Raw genomic sequence first — 22,737 nt, forward strand, 5'->3', positions numbered from 1 at the left:
TTTAAAAAAAATAGCATCTTAAACATTTATTCACAGGTTATGTAATTCTTTAAATAAGTATTGCCTTAAAAATAATCTTTGTTGGGGCTGGAGCGATGTCTCAGAAGTTAACCTCACTAACTCTTCCAGAGGATTGGGGCTCAACTACCACCACCTGCATGGTGGATGTGGACAACAGTCTGTAACTCTAATCCCAGGGAACCAATGCCCTCTTCTGGCCTGCAAAGGCACAGGCACACACATAGTGTACAGACATACAAGCAGAGAAAATATCCATATACACAAAGGCAATTAATTTTAAAAAGCAATAATAATCTTTGTTTATCAGGTGTGGTGGTACAAACCTTTAATACAAGCACTGAGGAGGCAGAAGCAGGTGGATCACCATGAGTTCAAGACCAGTATGATCTGCTTAGTGAGCTCTAGATCATCCAGAACTACATAGTGAGACCATCTCAAAAACAAACAAACAAACAAACAACAAAAAGTTTGTGTCAGCTGATCTCCTTAGTCTTCCTATTAAACATAGACTTGTCTCCCACAACATTGACCCTTCACATGGACCATTTCTTGTTACCATGCAAAACAGAGCTGACACGGAGGCCTGCATCTGCTATTCTTAGAATGAAATAAATGAAAGTGTGGTCTGGGACCTTGTATTTTGGGAGGACCCTTGTCACTCTTTAGATAACTCACAGTGCCCACAATGCAAACAATATGGTTTATGACATTGTTGTCCACCTGTTGTCCTCCAGGCTAGAATTCTGGTATAGGTTAAGCAGATAGATTCAGCTTCAGCTCCCACTTAAAAACTTGGGGCACTGAATCTCTAACGCGCACCCATAATTTGTTGATGGAAGGATGAAGTCAGAATGTGTTCCCCGCCCCAAGAGAGCTGTTGGACACCTGCTTTCTCCAGATTTCATCCTGTGTCCTTTTCCCTCTACTCATTTGCTTTGTGTCCTTTCACTGTGTGACAGTTGTAAGTATGTTATAAACTAAGTCTATGAATCCCACTATCAAGCCAGCTGGCCTGGGGATGGTCTTGGGGATCCCAGACAGAGTTCATCACCATAATGGCCAACCTTTGCACCTCCCACTTCCTGCTCTCTTATTGTCTTTGGTGCTGTGCTCCTTCATTTCCTCACCTCTTAAATGAATGGTCTGTGCCTCAGTTCTTAGATCTCTCCCTCCCTCCTTCCTTCCCTCCCTCCCTCCCTCCCTCCCCTCTCTCTCTCTCTTTCTCTCTCTTTCTCTCTCTCTCTCTCTCTCTCTCTCTCTCTCTCTCTCTCTCTCTCTCTCTCTCTCATACACACACACTGATTTTGGCCACACCGGTAATCTCATCTACTCCCCTGGCTATAAATACATCGACTTACTGTTAACCACAAACTAATCTCACTTGGATCTCTTTGCTGGAGCCCCAGCCTTGAACTCCTGTTGTGCAATTGCTATGCTGGAAATATCTCCTGGATCTCACACTCAATCTATCTTAAATTAGACTTTATCACCCCCAAGCCTTTACTTCCTAGTCCTATCAGAGGCAATCCAATCCTTCAGTTGTCCAAACAAAAAATTTGGAGTCATTCTTAACTCCTTTTCCTTCATACAGAACTTCATGCTGCAATCTGCTAGCCAAGCCTGCTGCCTCCACCTCTGATAGTAGCACCAATCTGCCCAGTCCTCAGCACTTCAGCTACTCCCAACTTAATTTAAAGCATTATTGACTCTTGTCTGAGAGACTGCAATAGGCTTCTACCTGGTCTCCCTGTCTCCACCCTTATGCCCCTCCAGTTGATCCTCTAAAATAACCAGAATGATGCTATTAAAATTTATATAAGAATGTGTCACTTCTCTGCCCAATGGTTTTCCATACCACCCTAGATAAAAGGGGGTAAAACATTAAAATTGTCTACATGTCTACCTGACCTACCCCAGCTGCTTTGTGGTTTTCTACATTGCTGTATTTAGACTCTTAACGATGATGAGGTTTTCTCTACCCAGAATGATCTTTCCATACCTGTATCTTAACCATTTAATGAGATTCAACTGTCCTTCGATTCTTACTGCACTTGTTTGTAATAGGAATTTTTGTTGGTATCTTATCTTAAAAATACTGATTAGTTGTATTATAAGTTTAATGGATTCATTAGAAAAATTAGAAAAACTAATAAACTACCTACCCTATTAATATTAAAGTTTGCTTACTGTGGTTGACCTTTATTTATCTTATCTGACAAATATTCTTATCAGTTATTACCTGAACCTAAAGAGGATCATTTTCTCTCTCATAACACTCATGATTCCTCAGGGTAAGAAAGTTAATTTTTAGTTGGGCATTGGTGGCACACTCCTTTAATCCCAGCACTTGGGAGGCAGAGGCAGATGGTTTTCAATGAGTTTGAGGCCAGCGTGGTCTACAGAGAGAATTCCAGGACAGTCAGGACTATTACACAAAGAAACCCTGTCTCAAAAACAAAACAAAATTTAATTTCTATTCCTCTTACACTGAGTTCATGTTCCTTTTTCTATGCATTAAGCCATAGACAGGTACTAGTGTGGTCAAATGGCTTGCTATAGCTTCAAAGATGATCCTATGATGAATTATACTGACTCATATTTAGATATTAAGCCTGTTTAGTAATTTTTGCAATAAATTATATTTGGTCATGATATATTACACTTTTTACATACTGCTGAATTTGGTAGTCTGTTTTTTAGTTAAAAATTATATATTTATGATAATGAGTAATGTCTCTAGTTTCTTTTCACTGACTGTTGTGTTCTCTAAAATGTAATTATATATCCCTTAGTCTTTCTTTTTTTAAAAAAGTCTTACCTAGTTTTGTAGTCAGAGCTATGCTGAACTGGAAACTGAGTCTTTTTTTTTCCAGTTTCCTTCTGGGAGTTGTTTTTATTGTTCTAAGATTGGTAATTGTTATTTCTTAAGTGAGGACTAGAATTTCACTGGAAGTCATTTAGCCCTCTGTTTTTCTTGGTGGTAAGATTTTCAATTACAAACTCAAAAGAAAAAATAAAATAAAATAAACTGACAGAGGACTATCTAGATTTTTTATTTCTTCTTATGACACTTTTATAATTTGTGTTTCAAGAAATGTATATGTTTCAGTTACTAAATTTACAGGCACGAAAGTGTGCCTAATGTTCCTTCATCACCCTCTTCAATGTGTAGGCTCTGTGGAAATCATTAGTTCCTGATATTGCTACTTAGTTTTCTCATTTTATAAATCAGTATAGCCATAATTTACCAAGTTGTCGATCTTTTTGGAAAATCAACCATTAGCAGAAGTTATTCTGTTGTTTTATATTTAATTTCCTCTTTCACTATGATTCCTTATTCTATGTTCTTTGTTAACTTTCTTTTCTCTCTGACTTATAAAGGTGTAGGCTTAAGTCACTGACTTGAAATCTTATTTCTTTTCCAATAAAAGCCTTCAAAACCAGTGTTTCTTTTAACCATTACCTAATCTTATAAATTCTTTATTATTTAATAATTTTGTGCATGTATAAAATGTTACAAATTCTAACAGTGTGTTTTCATTTTAATTCAGCTCAAAGTATCTTCAAATTTCACTTCTTTAAAACTCTGGGTAATCTAGAAGTGATAGTTATTTTAGGTACCTTTTTGACCCTTAATTTAACGTTGCTATTTTCAGAAAATACACTGTATAGTCTTAGACTTTGAAGATTGTTAGCACCTGTGACCCAGCATATGCTCTGGCATAGAACTTAGTAAACGGTCATTGTTCACTGTAAGAGAGTATGTTTCTATAGTTGTTGAGTACAGTATTCTATTATTACTAATAAACATTATGTAGCAAAAGTGGTGAATAGTGTTTAAATCCATAGTTTAACTGACAATAACTGGGAGAACAGTAGTGAAATCACTAGCACTAACTGTTCTAATAATGTTCATTTCTTTCCTTGGTTCTACTGGATTTTGCTTTGTGAATTAGATACATACAAATGATTACTTTGTTTTCTTGAGAACTGACCCTTTTATCATTATGAAATGTCTTTCTTTTAGGGACGGGGCTGAGGATGAAACTCAAAGTCTTTAAAACATACATCTTTATCCCTGATGAAATGCCTTTCCCTAAAATTTATTGAAAATATAGTAATTTAGTCATTCTATTTTTTGGTTGTTTGGTATATGTGCACATGTAATGTCAGGGGACAACTTGGGGAGAGGGGCAGTTTCTCGCCTTCAAATATGTGGGCTCCAGGGACTGAATGGAGGTCATCACACTAGGCAGCAGGTGTCTGCTGGTTATCAGAAGGTCATCACACTAACGTCTCACTGGCCCCCACCTTATCTCTCAGTGAACTAAGAAATTGCAAATTCAACTTAAATCTTTAAACTATCATTGAATTGAGGATACCACATATTGTTTTTTAAAGTACTGCCATTTTTGTGTTTTTTGTTTCAACTTCAATATAACCAAATATATTATTTGTGAATTAGATACATACATCTTTTAAAAACAAAACAAACACTGCTGATATAGGTTACACCACTGATTTGCATTATTTATCTCCTACCTTATAAAGTTTGAGAATTGCTTTAATGCATTCATGCACAAACTTGGTCTGCTTCTGAAGACTCCCACCATACAATGCCACCAGTTCTTCATTGAAGTTCACACTGAAGAAGTCAAAGTGGTACTTGAAGTCAATGTCTTCTGCTTTCCTAAGTGCAATGGAGCCGATAGAGCGGACTGCAGAGGAAAGAGGGAGGAGCTCATTGTACAAAACATTCCAGAATTCCATTCAACTTTGTTTTGAAGGGTTTTACTTTTTTTGTGTTTCTGAGACAGGGTTTCTGTGTAGCCCATGGCTGTCTTGGAACGCACTCTACTGATAAAGCTTCACTCACTATGACAGTCAGTCAACTTCCTGTTGCCTGCAAGATGCAGCACTCTCAGCTCCAGCACCATGTCTGCCTGTGTGCTGCCATGCTCTGTCATGAATATAGTAGACTGAACCTTTGGAATTACAAGCAAGCACCCCAATTGAATGTTTTCTTTTATAAGAGTTGCCATGGTCATGGTGTCTCAATAGTAAACCCTAGGACAGTAAGGATTCCGGCTTTGCCACATCATTGCTAACACTTGCTACTGTCTCTTTTTTTTATTATAGTTATCCTAGTATCATTGTCGGGAGTGGCATCGCATGTTGATTTGCTTTTCTCTGATGACTAACGATGTCCAGCATCTTTTCTGCTTCCACATTTGTCCAATATTAGCATATTTGTTGTGGAATATTATTTTAAGATGTGTTACATTTGTTTATGCTGTGGAGCATTTGGGGTTTTGTTGTTGTTTTGGGTTTTTTGAGACAGGGTTTCTCTGTGGCTTTGGAGGCTGTCCTGAAACTAGCTCTTGTAGACTAAGCTGGTCTCCAACTCATAGAGATCTGCCTGCTTCTGCCTCCTCAGTGCTGGGATTAAAGGTATGTGCCACCTCCACCTGGCAGAATATTTGTTTTAATGATGCAAAGATGTATTGCATTCTTTCATGTTGCATTTGTTTAACTCTATGAAGCTGTGTTATTTTGCCTGTCTAAAAGACCTGATTTGTCTAATAACATGTTGAATGTCCAATAGCAAGGCAGGAGAAAGGACAGGCAGGGCTGGCAGGCAGAGAGAATAAACAGAAGGAGAAATCTGGAAGGAGGAGCAAAAAAAGGAGGAGATGGGGACTCCAGGGGCCAGCCACCCAGCTACACAGCAAGCCATGGAGAAAGAAGTAAAGAAAGATACACAGAAATAGAGAAAGATAAAAGCCCAGAGGCAAAGGCAGACAGGATAATTTGAGAAAAGACAGCAAGAAAAAAACTGAACCAGGTATTCATTAGAAAGAATAAGCCTCCATGTGGTTTATTTGGAAGCAGGGTGGCAGGACCTCAAAAGAGCAAAAGAGTAAAACAACCAACTACATGTATTCTCTTCAAAGCAGAGCCATAGTGGTCCTTTTCAAAAAGTAAATGACATTAGATTTTCTAAAATTTTAATTCCACAGCTTCAATGTTGTCAAAGAGGTAGTATAAAAGGAAGGATCATATGCTAATTGTAAGAATATAAATCAGTATAATAGGTAAAGATAAGAGGATATATACAACCTATGATGGGGAATTAATACTCCTGGGATACATCGACAAGTACTGAAGCATATGTGCTCTAAGATGTGTGCAGAAGGATACTGTTTGTAACTGCCAATAAAGGTAAACATTCAATTTACCTTTTATACAAAAATTATACAAATTACGTTTTACAAGAGGTATACAAATGAACAATATAGTGTTAAATAAACAGTTTACAGTTCATACAGTAACTTAGGAGACTTTTATAGACAAAACTGAGTGGAAAAAATTAGGCACAAAAGAATACATACTGGATGATTATACATTATAATGGTTAAAAACACCCGAAAATCAATAGAATATACTAGGGGTCCACACTTAGGAACTAAGACTATAAAGAAAGTTTAGGAAAATTACTATCTTAAAGTTAGAATTGTGAAAATGTGTGTGTGTGTGTGTGTGTGTGTGTGTGTGTGTGTGTGTGTGTGTGTAGGGGGGAAAAGCCTTAGTCATGAAGGAACACACAGGGTTTTTAGGATGCTGGCAATTTTCTACTTCTTCACTGAGGTTTTAGTTCTCTGTAAGCTCACTTTGTAATAATTGTAAATGTATGTGTGTATCATTTCAAACATGAGAGTTAACAAAAAAATCAGATTATATAATTTCTACCCAAAGCATACATGTTTTATATCCCTCTCAAGTAAACATCCAGCTTTTCCCAGATCTTATATATAGGTCATAAGCTACCTTTCCATTCTCATTTCATTTTTCTCTAGTCATAGTGGTCACACCAAACATACTCTTGCATCAGGGACTTCTCCAAACAATAATGTTCACCTCTCCTCAAATGCCATCTCCTCGACATGGCCTTTCCCAGCCACATCATCTAAAACAGGTCTCTTTCCTACTGCTCACCTCTGCCTCCTTCAGCGGTTTGCACATTTCTCGTGGCCTTTAATATTACTCGAACAGCCACTGACAGCTGTCTTCTCAATAAGAATATGTGCTTGATGAGTGAGGGCCGTGATGTCTTGTTCTACTCTGGATTATTAAGACCTAGAATACTCCCTGGCTTACTATAAATACTCCACAAGTATTTCGTAAATGAAAATAAACCACATAAGTAATTACCCAACATGTTGAAACAATTGTGGTTTTGTTATTTAACAATTCCTGGAATGCTTATAGAAACCAAAGCAGACTTTGTAGACAAAATTACTTACAGATTGGGACATCTGACTGTTATATTGTTATACCAGAAACAACTGACATTCTCCAAGCCAACACTGAATGTGGAACCTGAACATATCACTTCCAATCTCCCCACCGTTCTGTAACCCTCCATTCTGCTGCATGTCTCCACACAAGGAGAGAAACTGATCTCTCGTGTAGTTTAAGATACTTTTCTCCCTAGTGAATGCTTCCAATTCCATTCTCTGTAACTTCATTTCCAGTATGAACCTTTCTTCTGCTATTCCCGAGTATCTGTATAATCTATTCTCCCTACCCTATGCCATCTGATTCTTCTCATTCTTTGCAAAGCAGTCTTCAACTCTTCTTCTCCTTGTATTTCTAATGAGTGCTTTCTCTTGAAGAAAGTGGCATATGCGTGGCCCTCCCAGAAGTCGGACACAGTACTTATCAGGCTAAGGTTTTTATTTACCCCACTTGATTCACGCAGTATGCAAATACGCCAAAGCCTGGAATTGAATTTCCCAGCTTTATCTTTTTCCTTCTAGTACCTACCTTGCTTGTAACTTCCAGCATTACCAGGAAGGAAGAGAACGGGAATTCCTGTCAAAGGGAGAATTTTGTGTTCTTCAGCGTATGACCCTTCTCCATAAAGATACAGCTCATAGGCTGGATAGCGTTTTGTCAGTTTCTTTGGAAGTTCTATTTTCTACAGAAAGTAAATAAATAATAAATATGCCCATTTTAATCACCTATTAATACAACTCAGATTCAATACAAACATAAAGAACTTTGAAACAGTGCAATATAAAAATATTACCAATGATATAAACTGTACTCAATGCATAAAATGAGTTCTACTTAACATTTTTCAAATGAGATTATTCTTAAATTATGTGGATCTTGAATGGCATAACCTTCATGAAAGCACAAAACACATATAAGTTGAAATTCAAACAGATGCCAATGAATCACAATAATGCCTGACAATGGCTATATGTCACTGGTATACGTCAGAAAGTTTCAAATAAGCATAATTGGAAATGCATTTAATTTAGAATCAGTTATCAACTATACATCAAAGCGATGATAAAAGTTTTCTGTGATCAATTCTCGATGGCACTTTACTTTCTAAAGTATCTCCTTTTACTCAGGCCCCCTAAGTACTCTAGCTGCTGTGCATGTGCACGCATGTTCATTCGTTCGTGGGGGGTGGGTATGTGCACACAGGTGTTCACGTGTGTGCCCAGGAACATGCATGTATATGTGCATGTGAAAGCTGGAGGTCAACCCTGGGTATCTTACTCAACTATTCTCCACCTATTTGATTGCTTGTTTCGAGACAAGATCTCCTGAACCTGGAGCTCACCTATTCAGCTAGATGGCCTGGCCTCCCTCTGCCTCCCCAGCTGGGATTACAAGCATCAACTACCATGCCCAGCTCTGTGCGGTGGAGACTTGTGCTCTGGCCTGCCTGATGATTGTACAGCAAGCCTTTCATCTCTAAGAAATTTCCACAGCCCTAGGATGTTTGTTTGACAATGAAACTTTCTGACCTCTCAGTGGTCTAACAAAATAATGTGAACATTACAACAAAGTCTTGATCAAGATATAAACATTCCATTGAATTAGCATCTGTTCCAAATCATGGACCAGGTACATGGACTGTTATCAAGCTGCTTTGCAAATCCTTAAGTTGTATACAGAATTCTTCTCAATATAACATATACCAGTTCTTAATATCCTCCCCAAAGGGTAGGCATCTATCAAAGATGTAGCAAAGGGTGAACTCTTCTGCTCCCAACCCACTCTGAGGCAGGTGTGAATTCTTCTGCTCCCATCCCTGCCCCCAGGCAGATGTAAACTCTTCTGCTCTCACCCCTCCCTTGAGGCAGGTTCTCACTATACAGGCTCAGGCTGGAATTGACTCCCCACCTTCCTACTACCATTGTCACCCAAGTGTTGGGAATTACAGGAGTACATACCATACCTGGTGTTTCTTTTCTTTCTCTTTTTAATAATAGAAATCATTAAAAACAAACCATTATACTGAATCAGAGATTTAAACAGATATCAATAATTTAATAATCTAACAATGTTAAGAATATATATATGATGAAAAAATTTACCATATGAATTTTAAAAATTGTAAATGTTAATTATGCCGAAAATTTTTAAAAAGAATCCTAATCATTTGTGCAGATTCCAGAATATTCCTTTGAGGATATTACTATAATCTGGGCCAACTACATCACAGAAGCATCTACAGGACTACTATGTGCTTACTATTTAACAAACTAGCACTTCCAATTATCTTCTCCAATATACCAAATATAGAAATACCAACCCTACCATTTGCATTATGAGCACACTGGTACTTCAACCCCTCAACTGGTAAAGACCCTAACTTGCAAGAGCAAAGGTCTTAATTTATAGTGTGTGTGTGTGTGTGTGTGTGTGTGTGTGTGTGTGTGTGTGTGTGTGTGTGTGTGTCTTTCACTTGTAAATGAAAACTAGGGAAGTTTGATATCTATGATTCAATCAAAAAGAAAAAATCAAAATAAATGCAGACATTTTAAAGTTCTTACTAGGAGCTCTCAGCCCTTGACTGAGGCTCCTCCTAAGAGTGGTTCTAGGGGCTCCTGCTTGATTAAAACAGGGGGACAAACACTTAAACATAATGTAACCTTCCAGACAGGCCTTTCTTCTTGTCATAATCTCTCCGCTACAATCCAGTCCATGTTACTACCAAAATGTCTTGATAAAACACATACATCATGTGTTTCCATTTATGAACACATAAATAATGAAGACTTTACAGAGGGGAGCTTTTAAATTGTGATTCCAATGCCTATCTCATTCTTAGAATTTACACATGCCATGTTTTAAAATTTGTGCTAAATATATTTAGATTTTTTTCAACTTCAAAAGGATAGGCTTTGAAAAGTATGCCTCTTACCCATGACCCTCCAGCTATCCAGTTCCTCACCACAGACAACAACCAATATTAATCAATTTATGTGTGCTGCCAAATATCTTGGATATATACAGGCAAATATGTTTATAGATTATTTTCTCCCTTTTACATCAATAGTCATATAGTCATATATTATAAATGCTGATGCCCTCCTTACTTCCTATATATACTAACTAAATATACTAACTATATATACTAACTAAATGTCCTGTATGTCCAAGTTCACACCCTGCCCCCAATTCATTTAGTCTTTATTTTTTATGTTTTGCCTGCATGGTGCCATGGAGCCAGAAGAGGGTGTCTGAATACCATGGAACTGGAGATAAATATGGTTGTGAGCCACCACTGGGTGCTGGGAGCTAAATCCAGGCTCTCTGCAAGAGCAGCACATGCTCTAACTGCTGAGCCATCTCTCCAGCCCTTCAATTCACATCTTTTCAAACGCCTTTGAAAACCCAGAACAAGGGGGCTGGAGAGATGGTTCGCGGTTAAGAGCACCAATACTCTTCCAGAGGTCCTGAGTTCAGTTCCCAGCAACCACATGGTGGCTCACAACCATCCATTATAAGATCTGGTGCCCTCTTCTTGTGTGCAGATATACATGGAAGCAGAATGTTGTATACATAATAAAAAGAAAGAAAGAAAGAAAAGAAGAAAGAAAGAAGACCCAGAACAAACATGTATATTCTGATTTCTCTGAAGAGTCTTGTATACAGTATCTTGCTACATTATACTATAGCTGATTTTTATATTCTTGTCTCTCTTCTTGTTAAAATATATACATTAAAGGAATAGGGACTTTTATCACTAATTCCCTCATGCCAAATATACCTAGTCACTCAATAAATGACTGTCTAAATAAACATCAACAACACCATTTCCTTTCAGAGAGAAATCATTAGATCACAAACATGAACAGAGCACAACCAACATATGAGAGAAAACAACCCAGGTGTTTCTTCTCAAATTCTATGGTTTGCCCAAAGTTATGTGTAGCTAGACAACACTTTGGCCCTACTGGCATAATAAGGCAAAAAGCTTTAAATGACGTGGTAGACTTGAGATCCAACTGAGAAACAGTTAACTCCAAATCAGAGCATCCAGGATATTACAGACAGGGGATGAGTAGAGATAGTAAAAACTGTCAGATTCGCTGGGCATTGGTGGCGCACGCCTTTAATCCCAGCACTCGGGAGGCAGAGGCAGGAGGATCTCTGTGAGTTCGAGGCCAGCCTGGTCTCCAGAGCGAGTGCCAGGATAGGCTCCAAAGCTACACAGAGAAACACTGTCTCCGAAACCCCCCCCAAAAAAAGAGTCAAACTCAAAAGTTCATTTTGCAGAGTTCCAAATTCCTCTCTCGCTTAAAAAAAAAAAAAAAAAAAAAAAAAAAGAAATGCCAGTTATCATTTTCTGTTGACTAGCTAAGGAAGACACAAATGAGCAATTTTTTAAAAAATGCCTCAAGAAAGATAAAAATGAAATGAGTAGGACATGCCACCTGCTGGATATCAGCCTGAGAACAATTGAAAAGGTGCAGAAAATGCTACTTTAAAGGGCAATATATAAACTATCTTTAGAACAGTTTTAGTCAAGTGAAAACCATTTGGCTCTCAACTCAATGAGCTCAATTATCTTAAAATCTATTTATTCAACAAGGCTCATTTCTATAGGTAGGGCTTAATTCTGTTTGTAAAATAACACAACTCATTCAAAGCAAAAGGACTAATAATAAAGTCTGCTAAAAATGTGTGCCAAAACTGCTACCACTGTCATTATACTGTTCTCACAAATTAATAAGTGTCAAACTCCAAAAAGGCAATTAGAACCAAAATAACTAAATACCCACTATGTAACAAAAAAAGCCCAATAGCTCTATTGTGTTAGTGACAGTAATTTTCTCTTTCTAGTCAATTTCATGAGGCAGGAGATGCATCTGTGAGGTCCATATGCTTTGTTCCCAACATGCAGGAAGCCAATTTTTGCTACTGCAAATATTAAAATAGATTAAATAATTATGGGAAATCTAAATATAAATGGTAACTATTGTTCCAAAATGATTTTATTTTAACCAAAGCATTCATTTAATACAGTTCAAAACTAAAATGACCTACTTCAATCTATTGAGAGCTTTCAAATTATTAAATGGTAGTTAATGAAAGGAAATTATGATGAACTCCATTTCCAGTTTAAAAAAAAAACTAAGGTTCACATATTTAACTATTAAGATTCTAATGCACACAAACCAACATCACATCAGTTTATTAGCTTAGGAATTAACACTAACTTGTTAAAATTCCCAATAGCATCTGAAATCCAATGTTCCCATTCCTTCATAACCATGCATGCAAAATCATGGTAAGAACTCTCTTACTAGAAAATATACAAGGGAGGATGATCTTCAGCAATTTAAACCTCATTCTCTAAACGTAAATAAGAACAGCATCAAATAGACCCCCCTTTACAAGGATCTGTACACAGACGCAATCCTGATTTTCATTCTTCATCCTACAGAAAAATCTGCTATGATCTTAAAAGCATACTAAGAATTCACGTTATCAAAATCCATTATGTATATTTTATAGGAGTTATTATAACAGATATTCCAAAATCAAGAGATTCATTTAGAAATCTTAAGGAAAATATCACCGGAGGGAAATTTCTCCGGACAGCTGTGTAATTTGTCATCATCTCTTTCTACAGCTGGTCATGAATGAAATTTTAGATTCTACTACGCAGAACAAATGAAGCAATTAACTGAAAGCATTCAAATTGAAACGGAGGGGGTGGGGGCGGCGAGAGGGGAGGCAGATCGTGTTAAACCCGGTGAGAAAACAAAATAATACCGCGAAATAGATTGTGCATGCAACTGATTATAATAGATATCTTTCTTAATAGATTGTGCAGATCACTGGCTGTTCAGAGGCATGAGAAAACACAGGTACACACACCCACGGACTCAACCTACAGAACAGGTGGATCCGCAAAAAAATCTCCACAGAAGGAAACTAAATAGTTTTCAGTTTAATTATTCATCAGGTCAGCCTTTCACTTCACCCAGAAGTAAAACCCTAGAGCCCCTGTTAAAATCAACCTTGGCAACTCTGCAGACGCTGGGTCTCTTTCCAGAAAAGCGAAATCTGACATGTCCATCACTGGGCGCGAAGAGAATACATCTCCTTGCAAGCAAAGGAGGGTCGGAAGAGGACTGGGTTTGGGGACAGGGACCGGAGCTGGCTCTCCGGGGATGAAAACAGGCAGTGCCCAGCGGGTCAGAAGTCGGGGTCTGGGGTCTGTGAGCCCAGGAATGGAGGGCGAGGGGACCCAGAGGAGAGGACTGGATGCCCGACCCAGTCCGAGGCAGAAGACTGGCTCCAAGTGCCGGGAGGGCTCCGAGCCGGGATCGCGGCTGAACCCGAGAGCAGCCCGCGAGGCGCGAGCGCTCAGGTGAGGGAGGGCCGTACCTGGTACTCGGGGTACTCAAACATGTAGCTCATGCTGCACTTGTTCTCCTCGAAGCCGAAGAAGACATCCCACAGCCCCAGGGTCGCCAGAAGCACCATAAAGACATAGAACGCCAGGTTACAGAGGTTGACTGAGTGGAGGAACATGGTGCAGCTGAGCGCCTCTACGGCTGGCTGTAGAAGCCCGGTCGCTCAGACAGAGCGAGGGAAAGACGCCCGTGCCAAGCCGTGCCCAGCAGAGCGGTGCGCGCCTGCGCGGAGCCCGCCAGCACCCCCCCTCCCCTTCGCCCGCCGCTCAGCGCGCCTGCGCACAGCCGGCCCGCGGCACCGCCCACGGAGGAGGGAGCTGGAGGCGTTTGCAGCGGGAGAGCGAGCGAGCGAGCGCCTGGGAAGAGGGAGTGAGAAGACGGAGTGGGCTGGGCTGGAAGGCATAGAAAGAAACGGGAGGGGGTGAGGAAAGGGAAAAGGGGGAGTACAGTGGAGGGAAGGAAGGGAGGGAGGGAGAGAGGGAAGGAAGGGAGGGAGGGTGGGTGGAAGCGCGGGACCCGAGAGGCAGGAGGGGGAAGGGCAGGGTGGGTACCAAAGGAATTGGCCAGGGGCAAGGATAACGCCCTAGAGTGCAGAGAATGTTGATGATCCAGTGCTGGCTGGCCAGGGGAGGCAGGCAGCACATCCAAGGCTTGTCCAGTGGCTGTCAAATCGCAGACACCTTTCCCTGCAACATTAAAATCCCTTCCTGTTCAATTTTGAACCGCCTCCGGCCTCCGCGGTTTCGCCCCAAGCCTTCTTGGACCAGTTAGCTTGGAGACAAATGGCTTTTACCTGGCATCTTAGACCATCGACTTGGGCCCTGTAGGTAATAACACTTGAAAGCACGGGCTCATTAAAACAAAACCCACAACAGTCTGAGGAAATCCTGTTCTTGGTGGAAGTCTAACACACGAAGGGTGGTCTCTAAAAGACACTACGAAAATGCTCACCAATATGGATGTCCCCAGTTGGTATGTACAGGATCAGGTTGACACTGACGTGGTGCTCTTGGATCCCGCACGTCTCTGGGGAGAGGTTCCATATTGACATTAGAAGGCAATTTTACTCAAGCTTTAACTCTCTCTCTCTCACGACTTAATGCATTTTGAAGGATTTCAATTTGTCTTTACACAAAGAAAGGGGTTTGAAAAGCAGGACAAACCCGTTTGTAATACATATAACAGCTTCAAAACGCTGGAGTGTTATGAGGGTTAGTCCTTAAAGCTGACCAGACAGTGTGTGTGTGTGTGTGTGTGTGTGTGTGTTGCTAACTTCAGGATTTTACTGAGAATGGTTTTTGGCACTAACTCAATTCCATTTTACTTAGACTAATTTTCTAGCATATATCCTGAGAAAATTTGGCTGTGATACATGAAATCAAAGAATTTTAAAACTGAAAAGAAGCTTATTGTTTATCTTAAACAAAACCCTGCTATTGCATTAAGAAGCTATGATCCAAAGATAAAGTGGTAGGGTAGATATTTTTTACCCTACACAGAAACACTTACAGGTCTAAGCAAATACAGGATATGAAATATTTGTGAAGAAAGAAAGCAATGGAGAAACAGACAGGTAAGCCTCTTTGATGTATGGCGGTAGATTTGGAAGAGCCAGAATAACATTTGAGGGAACTCTGGGTGATATTGACTAGCAGGGTAATGGTTAACTAAAACATATTTAAGGCATACCATATATGTTTCTGGGGTTGTGGTGTGCCCACTTGGTGTATTAGTTACTTGTCCTATGCTGTGAAAATACCTTTGCACAAGCAACTTAAGGAAGGGTTCATTTTCACAGTTTCATAGCCCATCTTGGCAGGGGATTTAAGGCAACAGAGCCTGAGGCAGGGGATTTATGGCAGCAGGACTTGAGGCAGAGGATTTAAGGCAGCAGGACCTGAGGCAAGCAGGCAGATTGTATCTGCAGACAGGAAGTAAAGAGATGAATGCCAGGGCCTCCTTTTTTCCATTTGTGTCTGGTTGGGAAGTTAGTGTGGGTTTTTCTACTTTAGTTAACTTAATCTAGAAAATCACTCCCAGATATGTCCAAAGATTTATCTCCAAGGTTATTCTAAATTCCATCCAGTTCACAAAATTAATCTTCACAACTCTACCCCTTGTCAATTTGACACACAAACCTTAAAATAATTTCCTTCCACTTCATGTTTCCATAGGACCATGCCCATCTCATAAAGCAAATGCATTTACTTCAACTTCAAAAGTCCCCATAATCTTTGACAGCTCCGATACTATTCAACGTGTCTTTTCCGAGACTAAGTCAATCTCTTAACTCTGAGCCCCTATAAAACAGAAAGGGTATTACATAGTTCCAACATATGATGGCACAGTGTGAACATTCTCATTCCAAAAGGGAGAAATAAGGGAAGGTCAGACCAAAGCAGACCAAATCCAAGCACAGCAAACATCACATTTTCCAACTCCATGTCAGGCACCTACAGCTCATGATGAAATCAGCTGGGCTCTAAAAGGCCTAGGTTGCCCTGCCCCTCCTGCTCTGCTGCCTGCAGAACACAAAGAATCTCTTTAAAAGGAAGCTTTATTTCTTAATTTTGTGTATGAATGGTTTGGCTGCATGTGTGCAAGAGTACCACATATACGCATGTAGTGCCCGCAGAGGCCAGAAGACATTGGATCCTCTGGAAGTGATCCACACAGTTGTGAACTGTCACAGAGGTTCTGGGAACTGAACCAAGGTCCTCTGCAAGAGAAGCAAGTTCTGTTAACCACTGAGCCATCTCTCCAGCCTCACAGCCCTTCTCTTAAGTCAGCTCCACTCCATGCATGTATCTTTGGCAGACATCCCATGGTTCTGCGATCTCCAACATCCTGGGGTCTCTGCTGCAACTTGGACTTCACTTTTACTTTCATATGACAGCCTCTCAGGGACTCCAACCCTACCATATTGCCTAGGCTTAGTTGCTCTCTGAAACTAGTATAAAACTCTGTGATCTCCATAATCTTGCATCTTACATGCCTACCCAACTAGTGACATATAGATGACACTTCTTAGTTCTACTGTCAGCTCAGGATAGAGACTTGCCTCCATGGACCATAGCTAGAGCAGCCTATGTTTGCTAACCATGGGACTCCTTAGACATTTGCTTTCCAGGAGCAAGGAACTCCTCCAGTGTCATTATCATCTTAGGCTCTCTGCTTTCAAATGAATTTTTGTTTTTCATCAAAATCTGGAGCCTTTGATTGGTGGAGTCTTGACCTCATGACATTTTTCTATTGTCCTGGTGAAGAGCAGATGATCTCTCTTGAACAGCTAAGTCTTGTTTTTAATGTGTGACATGACTGCAACTTAAACTTGTCTCTTTTTGTTGACAAACTATACATTAAAAAAATATTCTGCCCACCTGTTGTTCTTTTTTTCTATAAACATAGATAAGTGTGATGAACAAAAAGCATGCAACAGGCTAAATACTAGCCTGCCTTGAAATTCCTCTGCCAAACACATTAGTCATTATTTTTTGTTTGTTTTGCTTTGCTTTGCTTTGTTGGCAGTGCTGGTGGTTTGGAGTTGTTATTGTTTTAAGACAGGGTCTCACTCTGCAGCCCTGACTGGACTGGAACTCTCTGTGTAGACCAAGCTGGCCTTGAACTAATAGATATCTACCTGCCTTTGCTTTCTGAGTGCTAAGATTAAAGGTGTAGTCCACCATGCCTGGCTAATCAATTGTTTTTATACTCCACTTTATTATCCTCCTGGGGACATGTGCAGAATGCAGCTGGATTCCTTGCCTGAGTATAACATGAATGTCTTCTACCCTTGCTTCCAAAAGAGTTCCTGTCCTCCTCTGATGCCTCAGAAGTCAGACCTCCACGGCCCACATCTTTCTTCCTGTGTTCTTCTTAACTCCCACCAGAATGGCTCATGAAGCTCTTCTCACCTCATCAACTCTAACCCAAAGTTCCAAACTCTTACACATTTGTCCCACAAATTCACTTCAAAGGCCTAAGAACCACGTGGTCAGATTATGACAGCCACAACCCCATTCCTGACCTCAATTTTCTGTATTAGTTGACTTGTTATGACAAAAATACCCTAACAAAGGCAGCTTTTAAAAGGGAAGCATTTATTTTGCTCACAGTTCCAGAGTACCATCTATTATGGCTTGGAAATCATAGCAACGGGAGCTTGAAGCACCTATTCCTGTTGCATCCACCGTCAGGAAGAAACAAGAGACAAAAGCCAGACATTCTTTCTCCTTTTTAATTGAGCTGGGTGTGAAGCTGGTCTACCTACTACAGTTAACTGAGTCTAGAAAATCCATCACAGAAAAGCCAGAGATTTGACTCCAAGGTAGCTCTAAATCTCAACAAATTAACAAGATTAACATCAACTTGGGAATTTCTTTTAAATTGTATTCATAAGAATAGAACTATAACAACTGGACTAGATTATGAAAACACCCTGTTTTACATAAGTACAGTGTTTAGCACTAAATATGCTAATGAGGATACACTATAGATTTTGAGCCCACAAAGTGAGGATACTTAGGGTATAGCATGAAATGCTATACTGAGTGTAGAGGATTATGAATCATGTGGGAAAGAACTTAAGCTCTAAATTAAATTAGGAAAAATTCATTGAGTCTGCATACTTAGGAATATCACAGACTGAACATCTAATTTTTGTTTCTCCTAGCATATTATAGGCAATATGATAAATAAACCATGGGTTGATGATGGACGTTTCTGTCCTAGCCTGGTCCTGTAGCTGTTAAGTCCCAAATAAACACACTGAGACTTATATTAATTATAAACTGTTTGGCTGATGGCTCAGACTTCTATTGGCTAGTGATCTCTTAATTATTAACCCATTTCTATTAACTATGTATTGCCACAAGGCTGTGGCTTATGTATAATGCTCTGGCACATTACTCCTTCAGTGGCTACATGGTATCTCCCCTGGTCTCACTGCATTCCTCTTCCCAGCCTTCTCCTAGTCTGGTAGCCCTGCCTATACTTCCTGCCTGACTAATGGCCAATCAGCATTTATTTACCAGCCAATAAGAGAAACATATTCACAGCATTCAGAAGAACATCCCCCATCAATGGGTGATCACACACTCCCTTATCAATCTATTCAGTGTTTCTTTAAAAAAAAAAAAGATTCTTTTTATTTTTAGGTTTATGAGTACCTAATGTATATATGTTCATGCCTTATACCCACTGAGACCAGAAGAAGGGGATTGGATCCCCTGGAACTAGAGTTTCAGATGGTTACAAGCTGCCATGTGGGTTCTGGGAGCCAAACCTAGGCTGTCTCACAAACACCTAGGTGATGTCAATGATACTAGTCAGTAGATTGCACTTTGAGTAGAAAGGATGTATCCTCCCTGAGAACGGCTATACAGAAAACAACTGAACCTATAAGACACTAGAACTTACTTGTCTAGGGACTTTCATAAATTGTGGCAGCCTACTTGATCATTCATTATGGAATGAAATATAAAGTCAGTTGAAGGCAAGTATCTTGACACACACCTATAAACCCAGCACTTTGAAGATTGAAGCAGGCAGACTATAAATTCGAGGCCAGCCTAGACTACACAGAGACGCCATTTTGGAAGGGAGGAAGAGTAAGAAATATAGAGGGAGAAGGCAAAAAGTCAAACAATTTTGCATGTTTACAATATGTCGTTTGTTTTGTTTTGTTTTTTTGAGACAGGGTTTCTCTGTATAGCTTTGACGCCTGTCCTGGAACTTGCTCTGTAGACCAGGCTGGCCTTGAACTCCTAGAGATCTGCCTGCCTCTGCCTCCCCAAGTGCTGGTATTAAAGGTATATGCCATAATTTGTTTTCTTGAACAGGGTCTCATGTATCTGAAGCTTGCTTCCACATCCCAAGGGTGGCAGTTCTAGGCATTGAGCACCATGCCTAGGTTGTTTATAATCTTCCTAGTCTACTTTCACATTTTTCCCCTATCCATCATTATCTCCTTCAGGCTTCATTTTAACAGCTAACCTCACTCTCCTGAGCATTGATTTCACTAACCCTGGCCATGCTGTCAACTTTCTTGAAATCTTATCTTTTGATCTTACTCTACTGCCAGACTCCCAGCCCTGGACCAATATAGTCTGGTTCTGAGCAATGGTGTATCTGAGTATTGTGGAGAAAAATGACACAGCCATTTTAATTACTATCCAGAAAGAAATTCTTGGGTATGTTCTCTGATGAACTTCTGCTCCAATGTTTCTAACCACTACTTTTAAAGCTTTCTACATTGCCTCCATCTCCTTTCAGATCCGTCAGTACATAACATAACCTTGTCTTCATATCTATAGAGATAATCTTGATTTTTCAGGTAGGCTTTGCTTCAGCTTCTCATAAGGTCATCATTACTACCCAGTCCTGATCCAGCTAATGTATCTAACGAGTTTAGAATTTTGGGCAGGCTATAAGCATGGGTATCATACTATGCTGTCTTCAGTGGACATCAAAAGCAAGCCTATCTAGTTGGGTTCTAGTTCCTACCCTTATTCCTGTTCCTTTGCAGGAAATTAGTTCTTTCAAGTTTAGGTTTTTGCCAGTGTCTCTCATTCTGACTTCTCTTCCAAAGTCATGTTGGTATGCTTAGGTCTTGTTCATTAAAAAAAAAAAAAGAGTAAAAGACACTTCTCTATAGTTATTACTTTAGCCCCCACCTTCTCAACCCAGTCAGGGTTTATAAGCGGTGGTGTGCACTCTCCTCTCTTTACCTTCCAGTCACACTTTAGCAAACAGTACATTTTGCTTCCAACTTCAGTGACATGTCTCTTGTGAAGATAACCATTGACCTAATTAGTAAATCCAACACTCTCCAGACCTGCCTGGTCCCCCTCGAACAGGCTGCCCTGTTTTCCTAAAGCCATTTTCCATGGGATTTTCTCCTGCTAATCTGGGCTTTCCCTTTATACCATGTAATTTTCCTTTTCTGTCATCCCCTAAATGTTATTACCTCCATGATTTTAACTCTCTGCCATCATTGAATCCTTCAGAGGCCAGGAGTGATCACCTCAGTACTCTAAGCTTAGAGGCAGCAAAAATGGAGAATGCAAGGTTAGCCCAACCTATAAAGACAGTGCCTTTTGAGACTAAAACTTGCTAAGTTAATAATTTGTAGAGACTGGGGAGTTGACTGAGAAATCAAGAGCACTTGTTACTCTTGCAGAGAATGTGAGTTCTCTTCTCCACACACACATGGTTGCTGACAACCATCTATAACTTCAGTTCCAAGAGACCTTACACCCACTACTGACCTCCATGACACCAACGACACACATACATGTAAGCAAAAACACACATACACATTAAATAAATCTAAGAAATTTAAGGGTTTTTTTTTTTTAATTAGTCGGTAGTTACTTGGGGCCTGGACTACAGTCAGAGTTTTCTTGGTGCAAGAAACCCAGAGTAATTCAAGTATAAAAAGGTGATTTGTAGATATTTGTAGGATTCCAAAAGGAAAGTAACAAGTCAGGACATGCAACACAGCTTCTTAAACTAGTTGCCCTTTTTGGGGTCTTGTGACTAAATATGGGAGCAGTAAAAGTTTTGCAACAGTGAAAGGTTCTGAACATGCAACACACAAAACTCAAAATCAAGCGCATATCAGATCCAAGGTGTTTCTGGTGCCTCCAGTGGCATTCCACAGCTCTACTGCAGCCTTGATTCTGAACATGATGTCTTCATTTCCTGCTGTGCATGCCCTTACACCACACAGTGATGCATGCTCTCACACCACACAGTGATGCATGCCCTCACACCACAGTGATGCATGATCTCACCACACAGTGATGCATGTCTTCACACCACAGTGATGCATTCCTTCACACCACACAGTGATGCCCAAAACACCGTGGCTCAGATACAAGACTACTGTATGTTATGAATTGCAGTGTCTTCACTCTTCATATAAGATTTTCTGCTCTTACAGAAACATATGGTTTAATTATGGAAAACAAATACTTCTAATACTTTCCTACCATCATTCCTCAGCATGTAGGTAACAAATTCACTTATCTTTGGTTGTATTATATTGTATTATATCATATTGAAGTCTTTGATTTTTAAAATCACTGTTTAAATTTCTGACATGAGTTTGGTGAGAACTCATCAAATGTATTTTAGCCTGGGATTAGAAGAATTTCCAAGCAATTTGTGAAATGACCCTAAGCATACTTTTATCCTTTTGTAAGACATATTTATATGAAATTGTCTTCTCAACATTAATGATTATAAAATCAAAATATCAACTCTGAAAAACATTGAAGATACTCTGTCCTGCCACTTAAATTATCTGAGATTTAATTTTTATGTAAAAATAAACAAGCATCTCTATCTCATGTATGCAAATTCATTTTTGTCATTATAAATACTAAAATTATATTATATAAAAGAATTTTTAAGATAAATATATGGTTTATTATCAGTAAACATTTGATTTGCAAGCCTATTTATATTTGTCTGTATACCTGAGATGGTGTGAAATTTCCTTGGGCATAAAGAGGTTTAGAATGGACAAAGGTCTAAGAAGCCTTGTACTACAGGATGCCCAAAGCATCCTCATGGTCATTCTCATATTAAATCTAACTGATGTTTTAGCCAGTCACCACTAATTACAAATTACAACTCCTCTCTTGTCAATCCACCTCAGATTTGTGCTTTGAGAAGAAATTGGGCCAAAGTGTATCCAACCTTTTAATACTGTGACATGACATTGTCATCTACAAAGTTCACTTTTGAAAACTGTAATTAAATCCTAAAAGTAATACAAGAATAGTCTTATAATGTGAGTAAGTATGATTTTGTGTTGGGCCACATGTATAGCTATCCTCATGTGTGGCCCACAGGCCATGGGTTAACCACAACTTGGCTAGATATCCTTTTGAATCAGTCCTCACTATGAAATACTAATAAGGATTTGGAGTACATAGGACTAGGAAGATAAACTAGAGCCAGAAACACA

At 39.6% G+C, this 22,737-nt stretch overlaps 1 protein-coding gene across 1 annotated transcript in view; it reads right to left on the reverse strand.

Annotated features, from left to right (window-relative positions):
• Pgap1 (post-GPI attachment to proteins inositol deacylase 1) overlaps window positions 1-13,988 on the reverse strand; it is an 81,909-nt gene extending 67,921 nt beyond the window's left edge. Inside the window, exons 1-3 of the mRNA XM_027396892.2 lie at window positions 13,732-13,988; window positions 7,849-8,002; window positions 4,564-4,739 (exon numbers count right to left, since the gene is read on the reverse strand). Coding sequence (XP_027252693.1) covers window positions 4,564-4,739; window positions 7,849-8,002; window positions 13,732-13,878 — 477 coding nt within the window. The 5' untranslated portion in view covers window positions 13,879-13,988. The remainder of the gene's footprint in view (window positions 1-4,563; window positions 4,740-7,848; window positions 8,003-13,731) is intronic.
• Between the last annotated feature and the right edge of the window lie 8,749 nt (window positions 13,989-22,737).

Source organism: Cricetulus griseus, chromosome 2, assembly GCF_003668045.3.
Source record: "Cricetulus griseus strain 17A/GY chromosome 2, alternate assembly CriGri-PICRH-1.0, whole genome shotgun sequence".
Lineage (NCBI taxonomy): Eukaryota > Metazoa > Chordata > Mammalia > Rodentia > Cricetidae > Cricetulus > Cricetulus griseus.